We start from the raw sequence: 20,101 nt of genomic DNA on the forward strand, positions 1-20,101 counted from the left end.
TGGAGCCTGCTTTGCTCTGTTTCTGATCACATCTCACAGCAGACACCAGGGAAAAGGTATTTTCATGGGGGCACTGGCATTGTGCCAGGGTCAAACCATGACGGGGACTGTTCCACACGTTGGGATGGATTCACCTGCTCTGGCAGCTGATAAGGAAAAGATTCATTCTCTAGCCAGATGGCAATAAGATCACAGACACCTTGGGTACAGGAGTTTTGAGGCAACATGCCACAGCACATTCAGGGAAATATTCTGTGTATTCCGGTTTCTTGTAGGTAAGGTGAGCAGATGAGTGCCGGGGACTTTCTGTAAGAGTTCAGTGCCCCAAAGTCACAGGAGGTGTGTGACACATTCTAATGTCAGGGTTTTTCAAGGAGGCAGTGTATCAGAGAGCCCTGCTGACTGGTACAAGCAGCAGCCCCAGCCCCTCTGGGGAAGCAGAGGAAAGGGAGCTGCAGGGAACAGAAGCAATATCTGAGCTGTTTATCAGAATACCAGACATGTACTTTCTGGTTGATTTGAGCATTAGCTGCATGGCTTGGGCTTGGTTTGGTGGTTTTTTTTGCCTGAGTCCTTTTGAAAAACATTTTCGTTATGACTCAAAGAACACTGATTATCTTGAATGTGCCTGAAAGGCACCTGGACTGTTGCATTGGAAGTGACAAAAGAAAAACTTGGGGGAGAAAAGGATTTAGTTATAAAGTATACTTTGATTAATGTTTTGTAGGTAATGTCAACTCTTTTTAGATTTAAGGCAGTAAAGTCAAATTAATTATTTCCTTTGCCTTTGAAGACTTTTAGATTGTGTCTGAAACCTTGGCTATGCTTCATGGAAGTTTGCTGCTTTCATTTAATTGAACTATTAGAAAAATCTCATGGGATGAAGTGTGTTTTAGTTTACCATTCCCCCTTGTCCTACTGCAGAATGCCCCCACCAAAAGATTTGTTCCTATCTTTCTTACAGGGCTGCTTTAAGTATTGAAAAGTCCCAATAGGATGTCCCTGGGACCTTCTCTTCTCCAGGCTGAACAAATTTTACACGCCTTTCCAGTTCCCAGAGCAGGATGTTGTGGGTGACTGCATCAAAGGCCTTGCAGAAGCCTTGCCTTGACCACTGGTGTAGTCACTCTACCATAGAAGGCCACTGGGTTTGTAAGGCAAGATGTGCCCTTGTTGAAGCCATGCTGGCTGTCCCAAATCACCTCCCAGTCCTCCATGTGCCTTAGCACAGCTCCTAGGAAGATCTGTTCTGTGATCTTCACAAGCGCAGAGGTCAGGCTAACAGGTCAGTAGTTCCCAAGGTCCCCTTTTCTCCCATTTTAAAAATGCTTCCCTTTTGCCAGTCACCAAGAGCTTCACCTGATTGCCATGGCTTTTCAAATATCATGGAAAGTAATTTGATAACTACATCAGTCAATTCCCTCGAGACTGGGATGCACCTAATCAGGTCCATAGACTTATTTATATTCAAGTTCCTCAGGTGAGGAAGAAACCTGATCTCTCTGTTTTTTTACTGAGTTTACTGAGTTCTTATAGTTCTAAGAGTGTTCCACTTCTACCAGCAGAAGGAAAGTTAAAGACTTAATTATAATTAGGTACGGAAGCAGAGGAAGGTATTTGATTTATTGTAAAATACCACACTCTGGCATGTACCTACTCCTGCACATCTGGACTGCAGTCTGTGATGAGGCAGCATATTTCCTAACATACATAAGCCATGTTTTCCTAACACAGTTAAGCATGTGTACTATGTTCTGCTGGCACTTAGGAACTGGAACTGTGATGCTCACATATGATGACCTTGGCAAGACAACCGCTGTAAGCCTCCTTCTCCACAGTTTTACCATTAAAAATGGTCTTTAGGGATCCCATGCCACTGAGACCTGTAAAAGAGTCCAAATCAGTCCAAAAAATTGATTAAGAACTAGGCTACAGAGCACTTAGGCAAACTGGACACAGACAAGTCCATGAGACCACATAGGAAACACCCACAAGTGCTTAGCATAGTTTTGGAAGCTGGGTGGTTGCATTCTTAATTATCTTTAAAAGGCCATGGCAACTGGTAAAGGCTCCTAATCATGAGGGAGAAAAATGTCACTCCTATCTCTAAGACAAGCAGGAGAATACAGGAGTTACAGGCTGGCCAGCCTTACCTGGAAGCCTAGAGCAAATCCTCTTGAAGCCATTTCCAGACATGAAGGACAGGAAGATGACTGGTTGTAGTCAACATGGATTTCTGAATGGGAAATCGTTCCTTGGAGTGCTAATAGCCTTCTACGTGGACTTGAAAGGCTTAATGAATCAGGGCAGAGCAGTGTATATCTCAGCTTTAGCAAGGCATTTGTTAGTGTCTCTTAAAACATGGAACAAATTGTTGGAACAGACCAGCTAAATGGGCATGGAAAACTGACTGAATTGCAGTGCTCAGAGGGTTGTGATCAGCAGCACAAAGTCCAGCTGGTGGCCAGTCACTGCTGTTGTACTACTGGCACAGGTACTGGGTCAGTACTCTTTAACATCTTCATTAATTACCTGGAATGATGGGACATGCTGCACCCTCCACTAATTTGCAGGAGATAGAAGACTGGAGGAATGGTTGATGCCCTAGAGAGTTTCCTGATATTCAGAGGGACCAGGAAAAGCTGCAGAAATGGGCCAACAGGACCTCACTGTGTTCAGGAAAGGGAATGCAGTCCTGCAACTAGGAAGGAACAATCTGGGAGATGCCCAGCTGGAATGCAGATTTGCAGAAAAGGCCATGGGGTGCCTGGTGGACTCCAAGCTGAACATGAGCCAGCAACGTGCCCCTGCAGCAAAGGGAACCAATGATCTCTTGGGCTGCATTAGGCAGAGCATGGCCAGCAGGTTGAGGGATAGGATTCTTTGCTCTGCTCAGAACTGGTGAGACACACATGGAGCGCTGGGCCCAGCTCTGGGCTCCCCAGTATGAGAGGGACATGGAATTATTGCTATGGGTCCAGCAAAATGTTATGAAGGTAGTTAAGAGACTGGAGGATCTGTCATACAAGGAGAGGCTGAGATTGCTGAGGCCACTCAGCCTGCGGAGAAATGGTTCTGGGGAATCTCAGCTGCGTGCATGAATAACTGATGAGGTGTAAGAAAAGGTAGCCAGATTCTTCTCAGTGGTGCCTAGTTACAGGAAGAGAGGCAGTGGACACTAGCTGAAACCAATGAAATTCCGCTTAAGCATAAGAGAAGCATTTTGCTGTGAGGGTGACTGCACACTGGCACAGGTTGCCTAGAGAATCTGTGGGGTGTCCATCTCTGGATAAATTCAGAGTCTGATGTGGCACAGTCCTTCTCTAGCTGATCCTGCTCTGGGACAAGATGGACTACAGGGACTGGGTGATCTCCAGAGGTTCCTTCCAGCTTCAATGATACAGCGAGTCAGTATTTCTGGATGTAGAGAAACACGTTGCTCAAGGTGCCTAGCTAGTAGAAGTACCATCAATTCAAAGGAATAAAAATTATCATTTTTGTTGTAGGGAAAATAGCAGGCTATTTGGCTTGGTTTGGGCTTGGTATTGGAAATAAAAACACATTTGCAAAATAAAAAGGAAGTGTTGTAAAAATAATTCTTGTAATAAAACTGAGTTGAACAACACACCTCATTGAAATTTAACAGCCTCAAAACACGTTACTGTTGTGGTTTTTATTCCCAAAACCAACATGATTGCTTCCTTTAAGGTGGGTAGTCTAGCACTCAGGAAGATGACAATGAACTCATTAGTTTACTCCATTTTACGAAAAAGAGAGTAATAATGTTTCCATCTTTTGTAAATAAATTTCAGACCTGAATTATAACCCAAATGGGGATATTTATATTCTCTGCACTCACATTTTTTCATTTCTAAGGAACATGATATGATTAAAAATAGTAATGGCAAAAGAAAGAAGACAGTACTTAATACTCTATGCTTGTACCAATTTCTATGACACTGAAATTCAGGACTTTAGCATGAATCCATTTTGATTCTGTTGAGAACCCCTGTTTATTTTGTCACACCTAAAAAATCAAGAAGGCTAATAGACAACTAATTAAATATTAAGTCCCCATTCATTCTGCCACACATCAGTGACTGCTGAATAACAGCAAAGGTGGGGGGAGGGAAGAGAATACAAATAGCTGTTTAATGAAAGCTATCTGTTCAAGCCAGAACAGATATTGCTAAAATATTTGGTTATGGCAAGCCAGACACTTCCAGATCAGGTGCAGGAAGAGCTGCTTGTGGACTGGAGTCAATGTGAAACGTTTCCCTTGCTGTTAATTTCAGTGGCAAACATTTGCCTGAGTAGAGTTAATAAGGAGAGATAACCTTTTAAAGTTCTGGATGAAGGGAGAAGGAAGAGAGGAGTGGCTGCAGTGCTAAAGTATATTCTGCACTGGTACTGTGGGTAAGAAAAAGCCCTCACTCAACTCTCTTGTCAGTCTCTAAATGCAAGGATGTAGTTCTGTGTGTTTATGTAGCAACTTCCAATGAAACTAGGTTAAATAAATTAGTGTTGATAATGCTTCTCTTTTGATCAAAATTTACGTGAGCTGTTTGGAAAAACTCACTTTCTGCTTGTTTCCAGCCACATCTGTACCAGATTGGTCGGAGGCTGAGGGATCTGTACTTTTGTTTCAATGTGTATTGCAACATTTTTATTGCATTCCACAGGTCCTCCAGTAAACGTTACTTGCAATATTTTTATCAACAGTTTTGGATCAGTCACAGAAACCACAATGGTAAGTGCTATGATGCCATTGGCAAGAGAACAACAATACTTAATATATGTCATGAACACAACCTGTCAATTTTTCTATTTATTGTTCAACTTGCAGGTCCTCCTGTAAATGTTACCTGCAACATATTTATCAACAGCTTTGGTTCAATAGCAGAAACTACAATGGTGAGTGGGACTGATCATTGAAGCCATCTTGTGAAGGAGTGGGATGTGATGTAGAGTAGAGATCCTCAGGATGTGCGAACAGTTACTGTTATCAAGCTACTAAAAACCCATTAAAAACCTGAGTAAAAATAACATAACATAAAATAAAATAACATAAATATAAAATAACTATAAATATATAGATAAAAGAGATATAATTTATAACTAGATATAAAATATATAATTATATAAATATATAAAAATATATATATATATATATATATATATATATATATATATATATAATATATGTAATTAACTTACCTATCAAGTCTAAACACCCCTACATAGGGACTGCACCACAGTCTGTAGTGACTGTGATGGCAGCAAACATAGGTGTGTGCAAACCTGCTTTCTCAGGTTTCATTAGCTCTGAAGAGGCAGAGGAATGGTTGGAGCCCAGCTGTGGGTTTCTCTGCCAAGTGCACCATATTTGAGTGTGCTTTACACCACATGCTGAATCACCTGCTGCTGCACAAAATGGTCTTGTTTAACTGAGATAGATCTCTGTGAATTGCAGCCCCATCAGTCACAGAAGGAAGTGTAAAAGTTGAGTCAAATGACTAGAACATGTGGATATAAGACTTAGGTATTTTGAGGTTAAATTAGTACTAGGAAATGATGGGATTCCGCCTGACTGAAATTTGTATTTTGACTGATGCAAAGAACAAAGTCAAAAAAAGGTCATATTTTCATTTAAAAAATTGCAAAATATAGTATAAACAAAATCAAGCAAAGAAAAAATTAAAATTAAAATTTTCATCCAACTTTTTTTTTTTTAAATCTTTTAGTACAGAAGTCTATCAGTCTATTTTTTTTTCAATATTTGCTAAGGAAAAAAAAAAAAGCCAAAACTTTTCTGATTCCATTTATAAAGATGCTGAGTTTTTTAAATCTTTTTCAAAAGGGAAAAAAAATCTGCTTTTTATTCAAGCCTACATACTCCTGACTATGTGGGTTAATCCACAGAGATATTTTTGACAAATTTATCATAGTAATGTGAGAAACCCATACTAATTATTAGGTGCTCATATCCATAGTACTTTTGCAGAAATTGCAGTGTGGTTTCACAAGTCTGTTTTTAAGAGATTTCTACACAGCATCCAGGTTTTCTGGATTTGCTGAAGCCAGAGGCAATAAAGGTGCTTGGCTTCCTGTAGGACTGAAAACTTGGTAATTAGTAATGAGCTTGCTGCCCACTTGAAGTAAACCAAAAAACAGCTTTTTTGTAAGATGGAATAGATACTGCCTTGCAGACCTTGCATTATAAGGAAGAGAAGGTCTTTAGCCTGACTTATGTATTTTGTTTAATATTAATTTAGATTCAATTGTAACTCATTCCATAATTTTAGTAAGTGGCAATTAAAGAATGTAGCAACACAAAGCTTCTGCTCCTAAATGATTTTATTTAAAAAACCCACCCTGTTATTTAATGTTTCCTAGAGATAAAAGGCAAGTTATTGCTAGGCCAGGTTGCTTTCTTTAACCATGTGGGAAAAGCTTTGCTATAAATGACAAGCTGTAACATAGAGAGCTATAAAACAAAGAGATAAGTTAATGCTTCAGACTATGTATCTGTAATGTTTTAAAAAAACACCTTAAAAGAAAACTAAAATAAATTTTAAAATGACAGGGAAATAAACATATCATGATGTAACATAATTATCAACAGACTTAATTTTCATTATTTTGGAAAACATTAATTGTTTTCCTGTGTATAAGGATTCTGAGAAGATAGCTCTGAATGTAGCATTTTTACCCAGCCATGTCTGTTGATCCCAGTGTGTAGAGACATCAGCATAGCATTAAGTAGCAAAAACCCTGCACGTCACTAGCTTTACAAGATGGCATTCAATGAAAATATTTGCACGACCCAATGCTGATTGCATTAATTAGACTCCTTCATTGCTTTGATTAAATCCCCTCATTGCATTTTACCTTCTATCAAATATGTTAATGTGTACCTTTCCAATGCTCATTAACACATTTTGCTGAAAACAGCCAAACATTCAAGTAGATGAAAACAAAGACTATTGGCTTTCCTATTTTGCTTTGTTCATTATATCTGCTGAAAGTGTGGAAAGAGTCTCTAAGATGCTGTTCACTTATTTGATATTGATTTTCTTAATGTTGTCACTTCTTTAATGACTATTGTGACTAGTTTTAGGAGTCTGCTCTGAGAGGCAGACATCAATTGCTGTTCCAACTACTTTGCCTTTCTGAAATAGATATAATTGTGTGGTAAAATTGTTGGCATCCCTTGTGATAAATAACAAGTTTGTTTGACTCCTAGGAATCATTTTTCCCTATAAAATGCTCTTGATGGTTTTGACATAAAACTAAATGATTCATTTAAAAGCCTGGATTGTAAATTCAATGGAGACACTCCTGCCTCAGAGGAGAGGAATGCTTAGTGAAACCATGTGCATACACTGAAGGGACATTATCAGAATATAACTTGGACCATCTACAGCAGTTCATTGGGAAATTGGAAGATGAAAACTTGCTCAGGGAAACTTTCAGGAGAAGAAATTAACATGGCAAACGGGATTACAGTCCCAGACCTACTAAATTCAGTAGCATTATCAGGAATAGTTTCTGCCCTCTGATTAAGACACACAGTACAGGATAAAATTCCTCCCTATGTGAAAGGCCAGCAAGACTCCAATGTCCAGCACACTCTTCTAAAAATGAAAACCTTACATTAAGAAATAAACCTGGGATTTTATTCTGATTCAGATGGATGAATTCCATACATTCTTCACAAGTTTTATTCCCAAAGATCTAGAGAAACAAAATGCAGATGTAACCGTGTTTCTGCTCTATAATGCACATATGGGACAGTATCCCAATAGATATTTTTCCTGCAAAAGAAATGTTTTTCCTCCTTATCAAATGATATATATTATACCAAAATAAAAAGGGTAAAAAAAGGCCAGAGTCAAGAGTATATAGTTGAAAATTTTCTTTGATTTTTCTTTAATTTAAGCCCTAACTTGGAAAGAAAGAGGCAAAGTTTTTTTCTGAATAAGTTCACTGAATAAAGCAGTTATGAGAGTAAACTCTGTATCTATTTTTGGAAGTATTTACACATGCAGTATTCAGCAGAAAATTCACTGTACAGCATGACTGCAGTTGAGTATCACAGATGAGTAATCTACATCAGCCTGGGCAGCTTCCCAAAGAATTCAGATGTTTAGTGTTCCTAATGACCAGGATTTTTTAGCTATCAGCTGTAGGAGAAGTTAAGAGTGGTTTGTACATCGACAAGCTAATTGTTAATTACAGAAATGACTAACTGTGAGGACATTCTTATTGTTGCTGTGCCCTATAATCAATGACTTACACTATGCAGCAGGTTCTCTGTTAGGGTAAACGATCCAAACTCCAGTTGTATTTTGAGTACTTATATTAGCAGAAAAAAATTGCCATTTCTTAATTTTAAAAGCTTTGCTGTGGCTAGCTGTATGATACTATCTCCCATTTAAAGGAGAAAACCCCCCATAATTACAAATAAGCTTATTAGATCCTGATAAATTCACATTTATACTTTTAACTAAATAAGACTCCCACTGAAGCCATTGGGGACACACTGCATGCTTACACCCATAGGTAGCCAAGTGCTTTTCTATTAGCATAGAATAGGTCATCCAACCACTGCTTTTCAGTTAGCATTTATCTTTAGGATTTAGAGAGAGAGATAGAGTAGTCTTTTTGGCAAACCCTGCCTATTCATGGAAGGCCAGCTAAGTCTGCTGTTTGTTTCAGACTCCCAACTCAAATCCTGGGCAATCACTGCTGTTGGAGGGGAAACTGGGAGGAAAGCTCAGACCTAAGGCAAGTGCTGGCTCAGAGACAGAGAGTAGCACTGAGCAGCGCAGGGGGCTCGCCTGCAATCCTCCTGCCACAGCAGTGCCCGAGGCCAAAGGGATCCAGGGCTTTGCTCTGTGAATCTGGATTTAGATTTGCAGAAAAATGATATCTATCTACATTCCTGTAATACAGCCTAAGTATATCTGTGGATCAAGTCCCTAAATCTTCAGATAGAGCTACTAAATCTAATCAGATTAATATTCTTTCAGTATGTTTGTATTGCTGCAAGCTTATGGCTTGAGAACAGGGGAAAACTGTTTATCTGAGTTGCCTTGAGCTATTGCTGACACTGGTAGTGCATCTGAGATTGAATCTTCAGGTCCACACTCCTCGTTGAGAGTGGTGGTGCTGTCAGAAGGAATTTGCAGAGTAGGTGTACTTGTGGTTGGGTAGGAGTGCTTTACTACAGCACACCCACTCCTACCCTCAGGACCTTGCCACATACACACTGTAGTGTGCCTCAACTCCATGCTGTTCTATTATTCTCAAGGGAATTTTCCTTCAAAACATAGTTACAGTAGTAGCTCAGGAAAACGAAATTCAAAATTCTGCACATGATTAGGTCTGATTGTGTAAACACACATCCCTCTCTACAGCTTATACAGCAAGCATAGGAGGAGTAAATAATGCTGTTCTTGTGATTTGCATGCTATATTTACATTTTAATTTCTCATTAAAATATCTGCACATATATATGCAAAGCCTATCAGATGTAAACAAAGGTTTCAGTTCTGTTTTGCTTCTAACAACAAAGCTTGCAGAGGGAAAGCATTTCTATGTGTATTGGTGTTAGGACTGATAAATTTTTGAAGGGACGTGTTGAAAAATATAGGGTAATCTTATTGTCACTATTTATGATTTTGGTATAATATATATTATCCTATGCAATCTCTTCTATGAATAAAGATTTTCCAGACTGTTTTTTATTAGCTAAGTAACCAAGCACTGAAGTTCTTCAAAGCAATTTTTTAGATATTTCTATATAATTTACTGATCTAACTTATTTATAATTTCTATGTCATGGGAAAAAAATCCCAGTGTTTTCAAAAGACTTCATTATATATCATATCACAGTGAAGAATTAAAGCCAGTCTCACAACTAGTTGTAGCAATTTTATTCTATCAGCAGTTGCTCCTGCCTTCTTTTCTGCAGAATTTGAATCAGTGCATTCCTGGATTTATAGCTAAAGCTGTCCCATATAAACTCTGAGACTCACATATACTTATACTCACATAAATATAAGCCTAAAGACACATTATAAACATAAGAAACTCTCAGTTTCTAAGATCAAGAAATGAGGGATAGTATGATTATGGATGGTGTATCCTCACAAGATGTGATGACATTTTATAAGCTCAGAACTGCAAGTAGCTATTGGATACTTAAATGTCTGAAACAAGAACACCATAAAAGGTACAATGACTTGTGAAAAACAGATACAGGCTTTTGTAAGTATCTTTAATAAACATTATTCTTGAGACCTCTCAGGTGTGTCTTGCTCTGATTAGTCAACACTCCTGTTTGGAATCACATCTGCCCAAGAGCAAAATGAAAATGAAAAACAAAAAAAAAGAAAAGTTATTCACCTACTGAGATTGTAAAGCATATTCCCATTGGGTTCAAAATCTGCATCAGTTTGGATGTCAGAAATCTTCTGTCAGGGCAGCAGCACCTCACTAGCACCCCGTGGAGCAAAGGGGGTGAAAACTGAAGCTTGGAGGGGCTTGTTCCCAGAGTCTGCATATTGGGCAAGCTGCTTTCTGCAGCTCTGATCACAGGGAGAATATTTATCTACATTTCAAGGGTGATAACTTCTTTTCTATGCAGTTCAGGTACCTGACTAAAACCCAGCCAGCTCATACATTTTCCAAGTCAAAAGCGCAGTGTTGCCATTTTAATGTGCAGCTGAAAATCCTAAATGTTAGTGCTTTGTAGTTTCAGCAGAAGTATTTGATAAAGCATTCCTTCAGATAATATAATCAATACAAAAATTATTAAATAGTTTTCTTTTAGAGGAAGAGTAGATGGGATTTCTAAGAGAGTGTTCACAAACAAATTAAAAATTATAATTTCAGAGAGATGAAAATCTTATTTGCTGACTTTGGAAACCTGGGTTTAGGAGAGTAAACATTTGTTTCTTTCCACTCCCTTCAGAGAGTTTAGGAACTGAAATCTTTTTTTTTTACTCCCCTTTAATAACCAGTTCTTGACACAATGTTAATGTTGGTTCTAAATGAACCTCTAAGTAATTGCTTCCTTTCCCAGTTGTGACTAGGAGGCCACCAAGCAGAAGAATACAATCAGGCCAATTTTAATGGGATGCAGACAGGGAGGAGTAAATGAAGGAACATACACAGAAATCATAAAGTAAATAGGAAAAGGAAACAAGTAGTAAATAAGAAGCAGTGATTTAATTTCTTCTGTACAATTTTGGCTTCACAGGAATTAAAAACTATTCATGAGTACATTAGACATAAATGACTTACATATTAGAATAAATTTATTTAAATTGGTAATTTTGTAGCCTCTTTGATGACACTGTATATATTAAGCTGCAGTGCTTTTTGAATTTATGAATCTCTCTTAGGTAATCCACTACATTTGAAATACGGTTACATTTAATTGTGGAGATTGCAGTTAATATTTTTCTCATCACCAAAGCAATTTTGATTTGGAAAATGTACCAGTTCTGTTTCTTTGGTTCAATGAAGCAGTTTGACAACTTTATTTTCAAATGACAGCTCTGATGTTCAAAGGATAACACAAATGTTTGCTGTAATGCTGGTACTGCAGTGTATCTAAGAACATAAAGCAAGATAAAGTGGGCTTCCAGTTCTGCTGGCTTAGTAACCTGTTTGCATGACATTTCTGTAGGACTACAGAGTGAACATTTTTTTGAGGCAGCAGTGGAATGATTCACGTCTGGCTTACAGCGAATATCCCGATGATTCCCTGGATTTGGATCCCTCTATGTTGGATTCTATTTGGAAGCCAGATTTATTCTTTGCCAATGAGAAGGGAGCAAATTTCCATGATGTCACAACAGACAACAAGTTGCTGAGGATTTCTAAAACTGGAAAGGTGTTGTACAGTATCAGGTAAACCAGTTAATTTTATTTTATTTCTCTTCATCCCTTTCTTTCCCTCTCTGTTTTTCTGGATGCAATGTAGATGTCTAATTTCTTGTTGTCCAATGTGTACAACTAAAATGAGAATTACTAATACCAGGGTGGAAGGAAAATTTGCCTACATTTCTTTGCTAACATTTTACTTTTTGCAAAATAGTCTCTAAGGGGCACAGTGGTACTTCTTGGTCTTGTTGAAAACTTGAGGCTGTCTAGAACTTTAATGGTATGCCTCAGTAGTTCCCATTAGCATTAGCTCAAGTCACTCCTCTTGCAGAGAGGAAATCATCTCTTCAGTAGTCTATGGATTGCAATTTAAAAGTAAAGGGGAATATTAATTTAAATGACTGCTCAACACTTGAAGTGAAAACATGCTTGAAATCCAATAAATTTGACATGCAAGTCACTGGTTAATTGGATGTATCTAGTCACGTAAAAAAAAAACCAAACAGCTGGAACTATAGAAAGCCTTTGTTTTTAGTACTAAGAGCTCTGAAGTGTGTGTCATGTGACTAGCTTTAGCTGAATTAATAAACACTGACAAAATATGATTTGATATGATCTCATGAAACAGGACATAAGCAGAAAACCAAAATTGCATTTCACAGGCATTAAAAGCAACAAACAACCTGCAATATTCATTTGACATTCAGCTTACTGTGAGACATTAATTGCTTAACAGAGGTAGCCAAAGATGCAAAATATTCTATTATTGCTCTCAGGATTGTTTAAAATGAAGCAATAACTGGAGCAGTTTTATTTCCTGAGGATGCTTCTTGATTTTTCCCCTTTCTTGCATTGTGGAAAGTAAACATGATAGTATTTGTTTAACAGGTTGTTTAGTGAATTTGCTTACCTGTAAAGCAGATTAGTTTAGAAGGCAGTTGCTTCTGATGGGGTATTGTGGTTTTGAGTGCATTTTCATTAAGGAATTGCTATTGTTCCAAGCTTGGCATAGCAGTGCTCTTTAGGATGTTAAATAAATAAATATTAGCATGGAACTTCATCCACTTATATAATTCTTGGGGAAATTCCTTGATAAGAGCCCAGTAATATTTGGACAGATGAAGCGGGGTTACTGAGCAGGGTTTCAAGTTTCTCTACCTGAAGGGTTTGAGAAAAATAATAGGATACAAGGATGGTACCAGCACTAGCAGAGTGATAAATATGCTGTCACTTACAAATATTTCCTGTTTCACCCTGAGAAGGAAATGAATGCACCTGTTTGTTTGAATGACATCAGACACCATTTTATTGGAGGAAATAGTGCAGTTGGGTGCTGCTCTGAATGCAGATGGATAGTTTTCCTGACATTTGCTCATGCAGGAAAAGTGATATTTTGAGCTGCCATATCACATTTGTAAAATTCCTACACCTAAATGCAAATTAACTTGAAGCAGAGTAAGCAGAATTCCAAGAGAGCACTGAGCAAAGCTCATCACTTCTCACTTGTATCACACAACAGTAACAGAGTAACCCGGCACATCCAACCTGGCATAGAATTTTTTAACACTTTCTGGAGTATGCAAACTTAAAATCAGGAGCAGTTAGAAATACTTGCCTTCACTCTCTAAATACTGGGCTACAGACTTCTATTTCATGTCAGCTGCTTGTAGTTGTGGTATGCAGAAACAAACAAGAATATTTTAGTGATTGGTTTCAGTACATTGGGAATGTTCACTACTGCACCAATAGCAGTCATTGCCTGTCATTGTGGTATTTACCATTTAGCATTTAGTGTGCTTTAAATGCTTAAAGCATTTCACAAATGCCTCTGGGATGTAGCAGGTAGGCTGTTTAGTCATATTTTCAAATTTAACAAAATCCAGATCAAATTAATCTTGCATTAATTTCCAGGAGCACTTCCAAACTCACTCTATGCAAAGAACTCTATGTTCTTTGCATAGAGTGAGTTTGGAAGTGCTCCTGGAAATTAATGGGCAAGAAGAAAGGTGTGTGTTTTATATGGCAGTGGTATCCCTCTTCCCATATACTGCACCAAAACCATGAAATGCACCATGCAGGAGGCTGAACTGGCTTATGCTGCTAAATGCTCCCAGAGGTCAAACCTGCCCTTTCTGAACAGAGCTTGGAAAGTCACCTGAGGCAACAGTTTATGGTCCATATTTCACTAAAATGAGACATTTGGTGCAGGGTATGGGTGCTCAGAAAAATCCTGGGTGAGGGTCTGGGCCGTGTATCATCTCCTCTGCAGTGCTTGGCTATGGGAATTGTCTCACCCTGTGGTAAGCATGAGGCTCTTCATACTCCTCTTGTATAGCTGGTCAAAGAAACAAGCCTAACACAGCACAGAAGAGGCATAATGTAGATTTCCATCAGAGTTTGCCTTATAATAATCATGATGCTCATACTTGAAGATTCCTACAGCTATATTTAATTCCCTGGGAGTTGTTACAGAAAATAAAAATTTGTTGATGGTTGATGTACCCACCTCTGAATCATAACTTTAGAAATCCAACCCCATTTTTATATGTTTGCTGCATGCTCAGATGATTACCTTGATAGCTTTTTTGACCTCAAATAGCATGCTGTGTACAGCCTTGTAGGCTCTACAGCTGGGTAACTGGTCTGCACCTTTGGGTGCTGCAGGGAAAACCAGAGCCTTGTGGAGGGAACCCAGAACTACTTAATGCTGCAAATAGATTCTATTGCCACTGCAGATGTAGCAACAGCTCTCAGAGGCACATGCATTTTGAGAAGTCTGCAATTACAGCAAAGTTATATTCGGCAAAGAACTTCACTTTAGTCAAGATCAGTCTCAGTTCCACTCATATACAACAACTGAAAAACTGTTAAATAGCTGTAACTTTTATTTTAAAGCACTCTGTAGACAGTAGTCAACAAGAAATGTTTGTAATAGCAGTGTTGAATAAATTAGTTTGTGTTTATATTGTGAGCTGAAAAAACAGTAAGAGTTCAAACCATAACCTACACAGTTTCACCCCCTAGATACTTGTCACTCATCTTCTTCCAATCCTTGACTGATTTCTGCATGGATTGGATTTTGGAGGGGGTTCTGCCCTTGGAAAGTGTTGCAGCATGGTGTGATGGTACCAAGAGTCCTGTTCCAGGCACTCACATCCTGTGTGACGCCTGCATTTTGCATTGCACACCCCACTGCACGGACTTTATGTTCCAGGGACAAGGATCCTGTCTTCTCTGCTCCCTGAGGACACCTGGGACATCAGGAAAATGCTAAATAAACTCACAGAAGGCTTTATATTCTCTCTGAGCCACCCATTTGTGCTACCTGATTCCCACAAACCAATTTCAGGCTGCCAGCCAGCTCACAATATTAGCATCTGCCTAAAAGCTTATTTTAGCAAAATGATAGAAAGTGGTTTTATTTAAGGTTTGTGGCTTTTTTTTCTGCATTAATTGCCTCCTTCTCTTTTTAATATTTTCAGTGCATCTCAGCCATATGAAATTGATTCAGAAGGTGATATAATTCAACCATAATATTGATCCACAGCATTGAATCTAGAATATATTGGTCAGGAAGGTAAAAGCATTGTGAATTTATATATATATATATATATATATATATATATATATACACATTTATACATATATATATATATATATATCTTTTTTTTTTTAACTTGCTGCTCCAGAAAACTCTCAGTTGAGCTTTGCTCTGAGTTGTAGTGCCAGTGTATTTAGCCAGAAATAGTCACAAAGCAGATTACTACCTATTTTTTTAAAGGAGGAGATTTTAGAATGTGTTGCATGATTTTTTTTAACAAGAGAGACACTTGGAATTCTAGGCAGGAGAGCTGCGCAAATTCACAAATTACATTTCTTCCCCTATTTTTGCTATTCCTGTTCAAAGAGCAATTAATTACCTAGGAAGATTTTCCTCAAGTCTTTCAAAATGCCTGTTTTTCTGGCTTTCTTTTTCTTCCCAGTGCCAGAACTGTTAGTTATGTAGACCATTAGTTCCTTGTGGTTTCAACTATCGACCTGTTTTAATTGCAAATGGCTGGGGGCAGAGTGCCTGTTTGAAGGCACTTCTGTGCTGTGGGGCACTGGAAACAGAGAAGGCTCCAGCTGTTGGATTGCTCTGTTTGTGTAGCTGCTCTGGGAATGCTTACCAGCCCTCCATTCCACAAGAAGTAGCTGACAGGCTAGTAGGTACATCCCACCAGTGGGAGCTGGCACCTCCCAAAGCCCTCACCTGCTTATGCAAGCCAAGAGAAGTCTCTGTGAAGCAGTACAGCTATTTGCAACACTGCCTCCCATGCCAGCTGCCTTGCTCAGGAGTTTCCAAAATCAACTCTTCCTGGCGTGGCCAAGCACTGAGGGACAGAGCTCTGAGTCAACTCCCTCCTGCACCCCCATGACCCCACACAGGTCTAGGTGTTAGATCAGGAGTAATGATTGCCATGTCCATCATGTAAATCATCAGAAGTAATCCATGACACTTTTATAACTAAGTTTTTCTGAGAGAAACTTCTGTGTTTTGTAATCTCCTCTGTACTAATGTTTTTTGCCTTCTGGGAAAGAAAAGCAGATTAATGAAATACATAGGTAGCACTGCTGATCCCTCTGCAACAGACTGCTCATGGCAAAAAGTTCACTATCCTGCTGAAATATATTGCTTTTAAATAAGATGCAGTCTGGGATTTTTTTGCATGGCTGCTATAGAATGTGTTGTCATGTTGCAGTAAAGTTAGGTGTAGCTTTTCTAAAACAATTTTGGGGTACAGACTTTATCAGCTAAACGATATTGAGGCTCCATTTATACCCATTATGTGTAAATCATCCATGTCTCAGCATGGTCTGGCCTAGCATAGTGGTAGAAATTGTTATGTTCTATAGCTCTGTGTGCATTCTGTGCTTTAATTTGATGACTTCAATTTTATTTTACAATCTATTGTTGGGATTTAAGAGGATTTGGACTTGACTAGCAGCATTGTCTTTCCATGTGACAGATTGGCAGAGGTGGGATCTCAGAGACATTTATTATGATTGACATGTCTGTTTGCTTATTAAACTGCCACCTCACACAAACATATCTATTACCTCAGGTCCTATCAGAATAACACTGGTATTGACAAGGTGGTGATTTTCCCTTGGAAGTGAATGTCAATAATCACAGGGATATTTTCACTGAGAATTATTTCCTTCTTGCACTGGCAAAATAGTACACTGCCCCATTTTAACTGCCCTGACTTTACAAAAGCACAAAATTTCTTCATATGCACATGTCAAAGTAAATTTTCTATATTTAAACCAAATCAAAACACTGAAGAATAGTCAATGGAAATGCTAACTGAAACAGAACATCCAAAACATTTTGGTGTTTGACAGCTCATATGCACTGTGGGCTGAGGCCTTCTAGAGCTATAAACATTAAACTTTATTATGCTGCTCAATGTTACTGGGACATGGACACTTCCCAAATTGTGGCTGTATGCTATGTGAATCCAGTGAATTTGACAAATTTGTCTTCCCATAAGCATGACTACAATAATAGCAATGGTTTCAGAAGCTAAAAACTGCAGCCTTTTGTGGGACAAGCAGCCATTCTCATTACAGCTGAACCCAATGTCCTTGGATTATCAGTAGCTCTCTGGTTTCCACCCTGCTTTTCTCTTTCCTTTTTGCTCTTACTCCTGCCTATCCTTCTAGCCCCACTCCAGCTCCTTCCTTTTGGGGCCTTGTAAATAAATGAACTCAGACTCTTCTCATCCTTTGGGGTTGTTTCCAAATACTCTCTTTAATGCATCACCCATTCCCTTCTTTCTCATTCTCTCCCAATCTACAAATTCAGTCTAAGGATCTAGCCCCATGTTTCCAATACCCTTATTTTCCTGTTGGATCTTGCTTTGCATAGCAAATAATAAAACTTATGTGGGTACTTTGTTATGCATCTAACATAGCTATTGTGAAAACCCTATTGATTACACTGCTTAAGAAAAGAATAAATTACATTTTAATGACACAGAAGTAGTTGATTTTCACTTCATAAGGCATTTAAAGCAAAGCAGGGGAATGGGCATTATGTCTGATCATGCACTGGCTCACTTCTTCCTCTAAGGGCAGGCAAATCCCCAGATGAAGCAGGAGAGCAGAAGAGGTAAATACAAGAGGGGAGTGCTTAGACCAAGGGACAATGCTGCCAGAAGAACAAATGGCTCTTAACTGGTCATAAGTAAGCTCAGAGAGGAAGTTACAAAATTTACTGCCATATACACCTTGAATTCCTGCAACTATACTCCAACAGAAATAGGGACACACACACTAGATACCATGAAATGAACTTTGATCATTTTTGAAAGGGTTGAGAGGATGTGACTCTGGGTGATAGCAGATGATCAGACTTGATGGCATGAAATGTCACTTCTACAGCCCTGTATTGCCATGTCTCAATTAAAAGGGAAGACTTTGTTCTAAGTAAAAAAGTGAGAAATGCTGCTGGAGACCAGTTTGTACACATGAAGCTGATCTGTGCTGGCAGGATCAAAAATACTGGCAGGTGGCTACTTCTGGCTATCTGTGCCAATGGGATGGTTGCACCACCAATAGATGTCTGTGTACCACCCTCCTTATGGCTATTGGCAATGCCTGCCCTCGACTGCTGGTGATCAATCACTTCATTTCACCAGCTAAAGGTTAGGTGAAAAATGATGCAGGTGAAGGAACCCTTCCCAAAAGGTACAAAATATCATGTTTTCCTAGAACATGGTCGCAGGGATAAAGATCTTTTGCCAATTGGATTGAAATATATGGCTTAGAACAGAGATGTCATCATGCCAGGAGGAAAGCAACACCATACCTAACACACACTGCAGGAAAACTAAGACAGAAAATAACAGCCAAAAAAAAGAGAAAAAGTGAAATATTGTTCCTCATGTAAAGGAAAGAGGTGCTTACAGAATTTAACTGTTACATACAATCACACTTGAATTTAATTTCATAGATTTGTTTGAGCAATAATTGGAAAATCATTTGCTGGCAGCTCATGTGCTGGCATTGTGTATCTGCAGACAGTGATTGCATTACAATGAGAAGTGGGATGCCTGAAATGAGAACTCCACCACCCTGCTCTGTGCCAGCTCCTGTGTTGTTAAGCAGTACATGAAGCAAGGCAAAGCACTGGAGGGAGAGAGGACATGCTCAGAAACAGCAGTACTGAAACTCCAGCCTGTAACTCACATTTTGCCTCAGCAGTGAGGGTTCCACATCTCCTCTAAGCTCAACTTCAGCCCATTCCCACCTGGCAGAAATGAAGCTGCAGAACATGACAATTATTAGAGAGGGATTCCAGGACTCCTCAAAAATAAGGAAAAAAAAACCAGTCAGTTTGACTGTTCAATTTAACTGGACAAAGCCTGTAGGCTGTGAAAATTACCAGAATTGGCATTCAAAATGATGAGTCAGGTCCCTGACAAAATAATGAGATGGACTACAAAATGAAAAGACATTTAAAAGAAGAATGCCACTGGGAATTATTTTTTTTTTTTTTGCCTTCTGATAAGTGATCAGTGTGTGTGCCCTTCTTTCAGGCACCCAAGAGAGGGGGCTGGGAGGAATATAAAGAGATTTTAGATTCTCCTCCCTGTTTCAGTGTCACTAGCCTGAATGGCATTTGCTCCTGTGTCATGCAAAGCTGTCATGGTTGCTGTGCAACTTCATCTCCCCTGCCAGTTTAATAGGGAACTTTATCTGCTTGTGCTTCAGTAATATTTTAATGTTATTTCAGCAGCTAGAAGGATCAGGAGTTTAATCTTTCAAAGAAAAAAAGTACCACTAAAATATCTTTAATTTTATTGTCAGCTTGGAGCTTTAAGAAAAATACCAGAAACCTTGCAATTTACAATAGCATCTTCAGATTTAACAATGCTGGAGAAAAGAAATCCCACTTGTCTCACTAAATCCAACACTGAGGGGTTTGCACAGGTATTAGTTTTGTGACAAAAATGGCATGTAGCCAATGCTGCCAGTGATCATGCATGTGCTATTTATGTTCTGGTATTTGCAGCATAAAATCCTAGATTGTGAAATCTCTTGTCCCAGCAGCTGAGGTGCAGATGGGCGTCGTGTGAAAGAATGAAGGGATAAGAATAGAAACAAAATGTTATTTTTAACATGGTGCCTACTCATGGTGAGGCATTTATTGCTT

At 38.8% G+C, this 20,101-nt stretch overlaps 1 protein-coding gene across 2 annotated transcripts in view; it reads left to right on the forward strand.

Moving 5' to 3' along the window:
* GLRA2 (glycine receptor alpha 2) overlaps window positions 1-20,101 on the forward strand; it is a 122,464-nt gene that overhangs the window by 20,858 nt on the left and 81,505 nt on the right. Inside the window, exons 3-4 of one of the 2 annotated variants that reach the window (XM_009089667.4) lie at window positions 4,683-4,750; window positions 11,702-11,925. In XM_009089667.4, the coding sequence (XP_009087915.1) occupies window positions 4,683-4,750; window positions 11,702-11,925 (292 nt within the window). Of the gene's footprint in view, window positions 1-4,682; window positions 4,751-4,846; window positions 4,915-11,701; window positions 11,926-20,101 lie in introns of both variants that reach the window. The other variant, XM_009089668.4, reaches the window with a different exon arrangement.

The sequence above is a fragment of the Serinus canaria genome, chromosome 1, assembly GCF_022539315.1.
Source record: "Serinus canaria isolate serCan28SL12 chromosome 1, serCan2020, whole genome shotgun sequence".
Classification (NCBI taxonomy): domain Eukaryota; kingdom Metazoa; phylum Chordata; class Aves; order Passeriformes; family Fringillidae; genus Serinus; species Serinus canaria.